Source organism: Hyla sarda, chromosome 6, assembly GCF_029499605.1.
Source record: "Hyla sarda isolate aHylSar1 chromosome 6, aHylSar1.hap1, whole genome shotgun sequence".
Classification (NCBI taxonomy): Eukaryota; Metazoa; Chordata; class Amphibia; order Anura; family Hylidae; genus Hyla; species Hyla sarda.
In genome coordinates, this window is record NC_079194.1 from 167,899,106 (window position 1) to 167,912,192 (window position 13,087).

The 13,087-nt window shown below is 44.5% G+C and overlaps 1 protein-coding gene across 5 annotated transcripts in view; it reads right to left on the bottom strand.

Moving 5' to 3' along the window:
• Positions 1–13,087, bottom strand: part of CEP89 (centrosomal protein 89) — a 256,966-nt gene that overhangs the window by 148,810 nt on the left and 95,069 nt on the right. For all 5 annotated transcript variants that reach the window (XR_008845109.1, XM_056525755.1, XM_056525754.1 and 2 more), the window contains 3 exons: positions 7,430–7,533; positions 7,075–7,190; positions 4,017–4,197 (listed from right to left, as the gene is read on the bottom strand). Coding sequence is in view for 4 of the 5 variants with exons in the window: in XM_056525755.1 (XP_056381730.1) it covers positions 4,017–4,197; positions 7,075–7,190; positions 7,430–7,533 (401 nt within the window). In the remaining variant the exon portion in view is untranslated. The remainder of the gene's footprint in view (positions 1–4,016; positions 4,198–7,074; positions 7,191–7,429; positions 7,534–13,087) is intronic.

Sequence of the window (13,087 nt, forward strand, 5' to 3'; positions counted from 1 at the left end):
AGGATGGGACCGTACGGAAAACATTTGTCCTGGTGCAAGACCAGTGTTACGCCGAGCGCTCCGGGTCCCTGCTCCTCCCCGGAGAGCTCGCGGCGTTCCTCTCTCTGCAGCACCCCGGTCAGACCCGCTGACCGGGAGCACTGCACTGACACTGCCGGCGGGGATGCGATTCGCATAGCGGGACGCGCCCGCTCGCGAATCGCATCCCAAGTCACTCACCTGTCCCGGTTGTCACGTCCTAGCGCACGCGGCTCCGCACCTGAGGGCGCGCGCGTGCCAGCTCTCTAAGATTTAAAGGGCCAGTGCACCAATGATGGTGCCTGGCCCAATCAGCCTAATTAGCTTCCACCTGCTCCCTGTGTATATTACCTCACTTCCCCTGCACTTCCTTGCTGGATCTTGTTGCCTTGTGCCAGTGAAAGCGTTTAGTGTTGTCCAAAGCCTGTGTTCCAGATCTTCTGCTATCCACATTGACTACGAACCTTGCCGCCTGCCCCGACCTTCTGCTACGTCTGACCTTGCCTCTGTCTATTCCTTCTGTCCCACGCCTTCTCAGCAGTCAGCGAGGTTGAGCCGATGCCGGTGGATACGACCTGGTTGCTACCGCCGCAGCAAGACCATCCCGCTTTGCGGCGGGCTCTGGTGAAAACCAGTAGCAACTTAGAACCGGTCCACCGACCCGGTCCACGCCAATCCCTCGCTGACACAGAGGATACACATCCAGCCTGCCGAATCGTGACAACCAGGTAGGGGGAAAAGCAGGAGACAGCCGCCAGCTCCGAAACTCTCCTAATGGAAGTGACCGCAATGAGGAAGGCCAACTTCCAGGAAGGACACAAAGAGAAATGTCCCCGAGAGGTTCGAAGGGAGTACCCTGCAAAGCACTGAGAACAAGATTCAGATCCCATGGAGGAGTAGGGGATCTGAACAGTGGAGCCACATGAGCTACACCCTGCAGAAAAGTGCGTATGTGAGGGTCTGACGCCAAGGGGCGCTGAAAGAATGGAGAGAGCCGACTTCTGACCCTTAAGGGAACTGAGAGCCAAGTGTTGTTCCAGCCCAGACTGCAAAAAGGAAAGATGACGTGGAAAGGAGAAAACGACTAGGGAGAAGGATTAAGACTCACACCATCAAAAGAAGAACCGCCAAGTACGGTGATAAATCTTCGCAGAGGAAGGCTTGTGTGCCCTGATCATTGTGTGGATCACCTGGTGAGAGAACCCGAACCCCCTGGCCCTCAACCACAACGCCGTCAAATGAAGAGACCGTAAATTGGGGTGGCAAAGGGGACCCTGAGAGAGCAGGTCGGGACGAATTGGGAGGCGCAATGGTACGTTGGCCAATAGGCGAACAACGTTGGCATACCAAGCGCGCCTGGGCCAGTCCAGAGCAACGAGAATGGTGGGGACGCCCTCCGCTTTGAGTTTCCTCAGAACCCTGGGAAGGAGAGCAAGAGGAAGGAAGAGATAGGGGAGGACGATGTGCGACCAGGGGATCACTAAGGCGTCTACGGCAAGGGCCCGGGGATCTTGGGAATTCACAACAAAGTGAGGAACTTTCTGGTTGTGGAGAGACGCAAAGATGTCCACATCCAGAGTGCCCCAGAGGTTGCAGATCTCCGCAAACACCTCTGGATAAAGAGACCACTTGCCGGGGTCAGCAGAAAAGCGACTGAGGAAGCTCGCCTCCCAATTTTCCACCCCTGGGATGTGAATCGCCGAGGTGGAGGGAACTCTGGTTTCCACCCAGAGCAAGATCCTGGAGACCTTGACCATCGCTGCAGGGCTGCGATTGACATATGCCACAGCCGTGGAGTTGTCTGACTGGACACGGTCCTGGAGAAGGTGCTCCCAATGGAGAAGGCAAAGATAAATTGCCCGAAGTTCCAGGATGTTGATGGGGACAAGAGCTTCCTGGGAGGACCAACAGCCCTGGACCGTTCGATCCCTGAAAACTCCCCCCCAAACACTGAGACTGGCATCGGTCATGATGAAATGCCAGTGGAGGGGCAGGAAGATCACCCCTGTCGGAGAAAAAGGAGACCGGAGCCACCACAGGAGGAACTGGAGAGTCTTGGGGGGAAAGAATAATCCTGTGATCGAGGGATAGCAGAGACTTGTCCCACAGGGACAGAAGAGAAAGTTGAAGAGGTTGACAATGAAACTGGGTGAAGGTAGACTCTCACGGACACACCCTGGGCTCGCAGGATGGCGCTGACCGCCGTCAGAACCTTGGTGAAGACCCTTGGGGTCATGCCAGGCCAAAAGGAAGGGCCACAAACTGAAAATAGCTCCAGAACGGCGAAGCGGAGATAGCGCTGATATAGCGTCTCGGATATCCACCGGGGAAAGAAACTCCCCTTGATCAATGGATGCTACCACAGAATGGAGTGACTCCATACGGAAACGGCGCAGGAGTAGGTGGCGGTTGAGGAGCTTCAGATCCAGGATCAGCGGACGGAACCCCCTTTCTTGGGGATGACGAACAGGTTTGAATAGAACCCTGAAAAATGAGAGAGAGACAGAGAGACAGAGAGACAGAGACAGAGACAGAGACAGAGAGAGAGAGAGAGAGAGAGAGAGAGAGAGAGAGAGAGAGAGAATCTAGGAGCCCTGGGTGGCTGCTCAGATTTGCAAATTATAATCCACCAAGATGTGCACATTACATACACAAATCATATACACACACAACACACTGTGTACATTACATACAGACATCATATACACCCAACACACGGTGCACATGAGTGCACCTTACACAGATAGAAATGCCTGCACATTGCATCCACAGTACTAACGCATACACACACACATTACATAGATGCACAAATATACACAGAAGCACACTTTTATTTTCTAGGATAGATTGTAAAGCTCCAGGGGTGCATCTTGCATGAAGTCTTCAGCTCCACTTTCCTGCTCTCAGCCCAGACACTGTGCAGCCTGCAGCCCTTCTGCCAAGCTGTTTGCAGAGATATACATACAGCAGGAGGAAAAGGCAGGGGACATTATTAAGGAGGCTGGGGGGTGAGAGAGGAGAAGGTCCCTGCTGTGGACTCATGCCTCCTGTATGTGGCAAAGTCAAGGTGTACCCTGCAGACAGACCGTGCAGGGGGAAAGGTGGCCCTGTGATTTTAACAAAAACAGACCCTGCTGTGGGATGTAGAGCCAGCTGTGGATATAGTTACATAGTCCACCAGGCCTGGGCCCCTGACGGCAGTACTGCCCAAACTGTCCTGATGGTGGCCATGGTAAGTACACTGCTATTTACACAAAGGGCATCTGCCTAAAACTTTATCAGTGGTCAGAGATAAGAGGGAATCCTTCAGCAGGCAGACTGGCTCACAGATGGCAGGTACACAACCCAGCCTTTCTCCCTATCTCTCCTATTCATAGCACATGCTACACGGTAACTCCACCTCCTGTAGTTTATCCTTATCAAGCTCTTACTAGAAACGTATTTCCCATGACAAGAGGCAGTGGACAGCTGAGAAGTGAGAAATGAAGTGGACGATGTTAGAGCTATTTTGTGTGGCGTAAGGAGTCATTTTTGGTTTATTAGGTGATTTGTTAGAATTCACATTGGACGAAGTTGTTTGAAACAACAGTGCCCATTTAAGTGACTACATGAGTGGTAGAAGCAACTATCTCCTTTATTTCCTCTTTATTGCTCACATTCTTTTAAATCATTACCTCCTTTTACTTTAATTTCCCTTCATTCATTCCCATCTTTCTATCTATCCCATTCATTTTTTCCCCCATTTTCTTTTCAGCCTTTCCTTCCCTTTCATCTTTTTTTCTATCTTTTATTCTTCTTTGGTCAAATGAATTGAAAGCATCAAGCACAAATGAATGATTAGGTAGGAATGTTTTAAACAAGACATCATTTCAGGCAGACATACATAGGCATCATGTCCAACCTTTGTTCTCCTTAGCACTGTTGGAACTACTCTGTGCATAAATGAATGAATGTTGATTGAGATGTTAATACTCATTACACAGGGTGCGGAGCTGTACCTTTTTAATTCATTCACCATGGCAACATGTTCCTCAGCAGCGACTCTGCCATCCATGTTAGCTTTCAGATCATTGTACTTAGAGCGGAAAACTTCCTGCTGCTTCTGAAATTCTAACAATTCTTCCTCTTGACTCCGCTTTATAGATTCCAAAACCATTAGCTGCTTTGTTAATTGGGAGACTGTGAGCAAGGAGAATATTTATGTTAATCTATGGCTAACACTGTTATACATGACAAGGTCACTTTACAGCATAATGTCTGCAATAAATTTGTAATCAATAACCTGGGCCTGCAATGCAAATGTCTATTAAAATTTTTACTTTCCTCAGGCGGCTACAAGTTACAAGCATGAGCTGAAGATGGATGGGACTGTAAAAACAAGCTCCAAGCATCAACATGCAAGCTGTGTAATAATCTGTTACATAATCAATTTCACAATCCTTGAAGTCTCTCTTGTGCAGCTAAATAAATTAGATTAGGTCTTAAAGTGAACCTGTTGCCAACAAAAACATTTCATTTAATGTAGATAATACCATATTTATATTTGCAATGTAGATTGGTTAAAAAATACTGTCCCTGCAGCTATTGCCTGTGTGTCTCTATGAGAAGTCCAAATACAGGAAGTGAGGGTAGGACAAGCAGGGATCTGTGCAGGCTCCAACTTGTCAATCATTCTGATGTGTGAACACGTAGCAAGTCACAGAGCCTCAGTGCGCAGAGCCCTGCTTGTCCTCAGTGCGCAGAGCCCTGCTTGTCCTCAGTGCGCAGAGCCCTGCTTGTCCTCCGTGCGCAGAGCCCTGCTTGTCCTCCGTGCGCAGAGCCCTGCTTGTCCTCCGTGCGCAGAGCCCTGCTTGTCCTCCGTGCGCAGAGCCCTGCTTGTCCTCCGTGCGCAGAGCCCTGCTTGTCCTCCGTGCGCAGAGCCCTGCTTGTCCTCCGTGCGCAGAGCCCTGCTTGTCCTCCGTGCGCAGAGCCCTGCTTGTCCTCCGTGCGCAGAGCCCTGCTTGTTCTCAGTGCACAGAGTTCTGTTTGTCCTCAGTGTACAGAGCATTGCTTGTCAACCCTCACTTCCTGTATTTGGACTCCTTAGAGAGACACACAGGCAATAGCTACAGGGACAAAAATATACATATTTTTTAATTATTATATTACGAATATACATATAATGGTATTATCTACGTTATATAAAAAGTTTTTGTTGATGACAAGTACACTTTAAAGATACAATAAACCAGCTTATATTTTTACATACTTCGTCACCCTTTTTACCAAATTAAGTTTAGTCTTAGATAACCAATGCAGTCAAACCAGAGTGCAATCATACAGGAGATTTTAAGCTGAAGCCAAACAGTTGGAGTTGTGTGATTACTTCAGTTTTAATTTTCAATATTGTATATAAGTTTTTTTTAAAATATAATTATATATAGGAAAAGTGAAAAAAAATTTTTAAAAAGGAAATAAACTTAAATATGCACCCTTTGACATGCAGTGTTGTTTTTGTTGATGTACTTTTGTATGTTGTTTTTTTTCCAGCTATTTTTCGTTTTCTGTTACAAAGCTGCAAATACCCCACATAGACTTGGCCAAAATATTTCAGAGTACATGTAAATACCACCCAACTAGGGCCTGCTAAATACAAAAAATTTCAAAATACACTCACCTTGTCCAGTCCAGTGCTGGTGCTCCCCTGCCTCGTGCCTTTACCCACCAAAATAACACGTTCACAAACATTCACACGTTCATGCTACAGCCATCATCAAAAGACTGCTTTATCAAGGGAAGAGAAGCACCAGGACAGACTGTAGCAGCAGGCTGGGCTAAGCGAATATGTTTGTGTTCATTATTATTATTAATTTATATATTTTTTTTAAATTAAACTGGAGGGCCACTGTATGTTAATAAAATAATAATAATCATAATAATAATGTGTTTTATGCTGGTTTATAGACAGAGTAAGCACACCGTACCGTAGTTAACATGCGGCAAAACTCTGAATCGCTGGTTAATAATGTGTTTCACAATTAAAAGTTGGATGTGTATGCAAACTGTGGCTATTCACAGTAAAATACATACAATTGCAAATACAATACGCTGCTAAGCTTACCTGGTATCTATAAACTCAGCCTAAGGATATTAATACTGTTTTAGCTGAAACATAATAACTTTAAACCTGCAATCAATGTGCATTCACACCACATTTTTGCATTACAGTTCTTGTATTATGTTTTTGATGAAAAACGGATTCCTCAAAAGCTGACTTAACTGAATCAAAACGTGTGTACAAATCTTAAAAGTACACGGTTAAAAACCGTACATGGTATGAAAAATAATGTCCGGTTGCATCTGTTTTTTTTTTTAAGAAAAAAAGTATATGTTTTTAACTTTTCACTCCATTATGCATAAAGTTTCACTTGCTTGATTGAAATTCCAAGAAAAAAAAACTGCAAAGTCAAAAACTGTATGGTGAAAACCGGATGGAATCGTACGCACATACAGTTCTGTACAGTTCCCATTGACTCCCATGTAAAAAAAAAAAAAAAAAAAAAAAAAAAAAAAAGGTATATGGTTTCAATACGGTTTTTCACCCAGACCCAAAACCGTGGTAGGCTACAGATTTGGGTACAGGGAAAAAAAACAAATGGACAAAACTGTACTAGACGCAAAACGGATGCAACCGGATGCATCGTTTGGCATACGGTTTTCAATGGAGAGTCAATGCATACGGTTTTCAATAGAGTTCCATACGGTTTTCAAATTGAAAACGCAAACTGTATTGCAAAAATGTGGTGTGAATGCACCCTTAGTCTGGTGCGAACTGCCTGAGACACATATAGGCCCAAGTTTATCAATCTGTCAAAGACAAAAACTAGAGTGGTTTGGTCATAACAACCCATCACAGCTTTCAAATTACCAGAGCTCGATGTAAAAGCTCTGGTTGTTATTGACGAATCAATCCAGTTTTTGATAAATCTGAGCCATAGTGCCAAGCATTAGTGCCATATGCAGGGAATCCAAGAGCCACAACACTGAAAACACAAAAAATAACACAGGTAATTTCACCTTCCTGGATATGTTTGGAGTGGGTCTCTCCATTTTTTCCTTCTTGAACTTCTAACTGTTCTGTCAAAACTCTGTTCTCCTCCATAAGAAGTTTATATTGAGCTTGCAGTTTTTCCCTAAGGAATATGTGGAAATGAAACAGTTAGGAAACTCAATTGAAAGGAAAATACGGAGATAACATCAGACAATGTTGAGTATTGAACAATACATGTACTATGTGGCTATGTACTGCCCATATTAGTTTTCTTTTCTTAAATTATGACACTTATGTGGAAAACCCCTTAATCATAATGTAAAACAACTCTACTTGGACAGGTACTGTGTGTATATGTTATATAAATTAATACTACGTTACCAGTCCTTATTAGATGAAGGATTGTCACGTATCAAAAGTTGGTGCAATTTATCATTCTCTTCTATTACTTCTTTAAGTCTTGTTTTGAAGGTTTTAATTTCCTCCTAATTATGACGGGAAGGGAAAGGAGGAGAAAAGAACAAGACCATCAGCTTAAAGAAGTACAAAAAGGAAAGACAAAAAAATATAGTATTGTAGAGAGAAAAACACTAAAAAGAGTGTGTTGCCAAGATTGTTTTACTGATTATCATCAGGAACTGAAATTTTTTTTTCTAAGCTGGTTTTAATTTTCTTATTGTAAATTTTCTTATTTTAATTGTAATACATTATTACAGTGGCAGACATCTTACATGAGCCATTTTTAACAGCATTTAGTGCATTTACTGCATGCCCCATCGACAAGAGGACTGTAATGGGATTGGGATCCCATAGAACCGGATATAAAACTTGCAGGAGGGGGCAGTTTTTATAGTCTTGAGCGGGCAAGAGCCATACTGCAAAGTCCCACAAACCTCTAAAACACCACAGGGGGTGATGAAATGGCACAAGGGGGTAGTGAAATGGCACAAGGGGGTAATGAAATGGCAAGGGGTGAGCCATTTCTAAAAGCTGTGACAAAATGTTTGCAGAAGCGGGCGGTACTGCACATATGATGCAGGAGCAGGTGGGAATGGAACACACACCCTGCAGGAGCGGGCAGCAACGGTCAGAAATCCAGTGGGAGCGGAATTAAGACAACAGTCCCACACAGGGTTCCATCATGGACACAGATATGGGGCATGTTTATAAGCATGCTCTGTGACCTATGTGAACTGTGCAGAGGTAATTCTACAGGAAGTGGGAGGCTCTGCTTATAATATCAACCCTGATTTTATGGCAAATTCATCATTTAAATTTGTGTCACGGGGGAACACAGGCACCTTATGACATCCAAAAGAAGTCTACAGTGGAGGGAACAGCAAAAAAGAGAATTAAGATTACCTAATCCATTGTGCACTGCAAGACCAGCCAACCAAGAAAACAGAAATCAGAGTAAATGGTTTCATTATTGCTTCTAGAGAGGAAAAATTATATATCTATATTTTAAAAATATCCACACTCCTGCTAATGGTTCATGCGTACAATGTGAAGGTACATCGTTCTCTAAATATTTCATCAAAATCCTAGATTTGCTTGTGTATTTTCGTGCCACATAATATTCAATCAGGAGGAAAAAGAAGGCTATTACAATTGGTATCATAATCACACAATATCCTTGTTGAGGGCTTTTAAGCTTTTAAAACTCAAGTCATTATTAGGTTCTATAAATTCACTTGAAAAGTAATAGAAATATCTCAGGACTCAGACAGCAGCTTATGGAAATCTGTTAATAACAAGATGCATGACTATTAACCCTTTACTACTCCTGCCAATAAAAAAAGAACTCAAGGATCATGCACCGGGTTTAGGAAACCTGTGCAAATACCAGTATTCCTGGTTGAATAATGCAATTCAAATAAAACATGGGGATGGTTTCTTTTATTTGTCAGAAACTGAGAGGAAGTCTAACATTTCCCCCTTTCCCGTGCTCTGCCATCAGCCAATTGGAGCTACCTACGGGGAAAAAAGGTGTCAAATCATAAAATACATTAAAGGTAGGTTCACACATAGCCTACACACAGCATATTTTACTCTGTGCAAAAAAAACACTGCACATCGGCAAACCCACTGTGTATTTTCCTATGAACCCGTCGTCCTGTAAGCTGACTGGGACACCGTGGTATTATTTTCACTTTAGACGTGGCGATCAACTTTGATCACGGTTGGTGATGTCCGGCATTAGACACGGGTCCCGGCCGCTGACAGCCGCCGGGATGACCCGCTATGACACGGGGCCAGCTTGTGACCCCGTGTCATAGCGGGGGAGCGCGTGCAGGGCGTACATGTACACCCTGCATCCTAAAGAGATTAATCAGAGAAGTAACCAAAGAGGCTCATGGTAATTATGGAGGTGCTGCAAAGATAAACAGCTGGGAAAATCTGTCCACAGGACAACTATTAGATGTTTTCCATAAGCCATGTGGGAGAGACAGCACACGTGGAAGAAGGTGCAATGGTCAGATGAGACCAAAACCGAACAATGTGTGTGAGAAAACCAACACTGTCCATTACCCTGAGCACACCATCTTCAGCAGGTACAGGGAAACTGGTCAGCATTGATTGAAAGATTGATGGAGGCAAATAGAGGCTAATCCTTGAAGAAAAACTGATGCTGTCGGCAAAATACTTGAGCCCAGGACAGAGGTTCATCTTTTAGAAGAACAATTACCCTAAACATACAGGAAGAACTAAAATAGAATGGTTTAGATTCAAGCATGTTAAATCGACAGTCTTTCTGAAGCTGCAGCATGACTGTTGTCTATGGAAGCACCTGGATCCAGTGTGTCATACTGCAGTGGAACCTCTGTGAAGGAAAATTAGCTATGTGAAATGATCAGCAACCTCCTATTGAAAGCAAAGGAAGGCTGCTGCAAACAGAATGGATTAGAGTTTCACTGAAAGAATGAACATGTTCATTCTTTCAGTGAAATTCACAAGCTAAGTCCCATTAATCATTAGAACCTTGAATTTTTGCAGCAAATTCTGCCCAAAATAAGTGGCAATTTGAATGGTGCAAATCCACTCAAAGAATTCAGCTAGTAAATTCCTTGATGAATTAACTCAGAGTGAACATTCCCTACCACTGGCAGGCCAGTACGAATGAGGGACTGTTCACACTTAGGAAATAGTACACTATGCAACATGCTTAAGAACTTGAACAATGTAAGATTTAAATGCTGCCACATTAATATATGTATACACAGAAGGTCCTGTATACTGTTGGGCTGGAGGGAGGGCACTGAGTATATGTCTGGGAGACTGTATACAATACTAAAAGAAGGGCTTTGTAGATTACTGGGATAGGCAGGGGGCTCTGTATACACTGCTGGGTGAGGGCTCTGTATACTGTTGGGTGCTGTGTATAGTGCTGAGGGGCTGTATACACTGCTGGGGGGCAACATCTTACAATGCTGCAAGTTGTGCAACCACAGGCTCAGGACTGCTGGGCAGCATTAATAAATGTTAGTAGCACACCTGATGAGTCTGCATCTCATTGGCACAGTGTTCTTGCTAAAGTCTTTGGGGGAGATTTACCAAAACCTGTGCAAAGGAAATGTTGCCCATAGCAACCAATCAGATTGCTTCTTTAATTTTGCAGAGGCCTTGTTAAAAATTAGTGAGCTGATTGGTTGCTATGGGCAACTGGGCAACTTTTCCTCTGGACAGGTTTTGATAAATCTCCCCCCTTGAGTGCTGCCCAGCAGTCTGGTTCCTGCAAGTATGCAGCAATAAGTGTACCCAGCCCATAATACCCAGCATAATGTGCTGCCAATGCCTCACCTTTCTAAGATTGCCCTTCCATGGTTCTCCAATGTACAGTACTGGAGATATATATAAAAAAGAAGAGATGCGCTCCTAGTGGAGAATCATAAGGTGGGTTGACGTGTGGGCGTGTCTTTTGCACCTTACCGTGTAGCGTTGTGCTGAGGGCACAACACCTTGATGAGCTTGTAGACTCGCTGGGGTTTGTAGTTGAAAATACGGGCGGCAGCCTGGGCGGCCTTCACCGTGACCTCCAGGCCGTGGTGTAGCTTTAGTATGAGGAGAACCGAAAAGATCGGACTTGCTTAGCCCTTGGCACCTATTCCCCAAGTATCGATTCCAGCCGGTAGTAGTCCATAAAACAACTGGCCTTTATTGGTAAAAAAGAAGGGTGCAACACATTGGTTTCGAACCCGGGCCGGGTTCTTCATCAGGCAGTGGTTGTTACAAGAGCACATTACCGCTCGTTTAAATATACACCTGTGGACCGGCATAGAACTGCTGCCGGGTCACCCGGTCATTGCAATTAACACATTTTGGCAAAAAGTTTTTTTACACATAAGGAAATTAACAAACATGAAAAACTTAAAATATGTAAAGCAGAATTATAGATATGGTATAACACCTCTATATTGGTTAAATTAGCACTTATACCCTCCTCACTCCTAGGAGGCGCTGAGGTCTCCCTTAGAAGGTGCCCACTGCTGTTGGGCTGCGGTCGGGCTGCGGTCAGGCTGCGAATATTAACAAGATGAGGAACTCTCCGCAGGTTGGTGCGCCAGGTTTGTGATATTAATATTAGGTATTGGAACCTTGTAACTTCTAGGAGGCGCTGAGGTCTCATGTACGAGTGCCCACTGTTGGCAGGCTGCGGACCCGTTTGTAGCCGCATGCGCTGTCCCTGCATGTTGGGGGTATTTCTTTGGACTTACCCCGCAGCACAAGCATAGAGTGGAACACGCCGAAACTGGTATGTAGATTAGTAGTTCGGTCCAGGCCACTGGAAACACCATTAGAGGAGAACGTAATGGTTTCTTTGTAGGAGCGGTGTGGACTATCTTGATGCAGGTAAGCGGATGGTGAGGTATCCTCTGTTTGGGAGCAAGATAATTGTATCTTGGGTATGTTCCTTGGTTATAGGGGATGGGCATGCCGGTGTGTATATGGATATAACAAATATTAATTATTAACCGGACCGAAATTGTAGTCGCAGCGGGTATGAAGCATACGACGGGTGGTCTAATTAGACCAATTCAATTAGACCACCCATCATATGCTTCATACCCACTATGACTACAATTTCGGTCCGGTTAGACACGCCGTGAGCGCTATAATTATTAAATAATTATTAATAATTGTTATATCCATATACACACCGGCATGCCCATCCCCTATAACCAAGGAACATACCCAAGATACAATTATCTTGCTCCCAAACAGAGGATACCTCACCATCCGCTTACCTGCATCAAGATAGTCCACACCGCTCCTACAAAGAAACCATTACGTTCTACTCTAATGGTGTTTCCAGCGGCCTGGACCGAACTACTAATCTACATACCAGTTTCGGCGTGTTCCACTCTATGCTTGTGCTGCGGGGTAACTCCAAAGAAATACCCCCAACATGCAGGGACAGCACATGCGGCAACAAACGGGTCCGCAGCCTGCCAACAGTGGGCACTCGTACATGAGACCTCAGCGCCTCCTAGAAGTTACAAGGTTCCAATACCTAATATGAATATCACAAACCTGGTGCACCAACCTGCAGAGAGTTCCTCATCTTGTTAATATTCGCAGCCTGACCGCAGCCCAACAGCAGTGGGCACCTTCTAAGGGAGACCTCAGCGCCTCCTAGGAGTGACGAGGGTATAAGTGCTAATTTAACCAATATAGAGGTGTTATACCATATCTATAATTCTGCTTTACATATTTTAAGTTTTTCATGTTTGTTAATTTCCTTATGTGTAAAAAAACTTTTTGCCAAAATGTGTTAATAGCAATGACCCGGTGACCCGGCAGCAGTTCTATGCCGGTCCACAGGTGTATATTTAAACGAGCGGGAATGTGCTCTTGTAACAACCACTGCCTGATGAAGAACCCGGCCCGGGTTCGAAACCAACGTGTTGCACCCTTCTTTTTTACCAATAAAGGCCAGTTGTTTTATGGACTACTACCGGCTGGAATCGATACTTGGGGAATAGGCGCCAAGGGCTAAGCAAGTCCTATCTTTTCGGTTCTCCTCCAATGTACAGTATT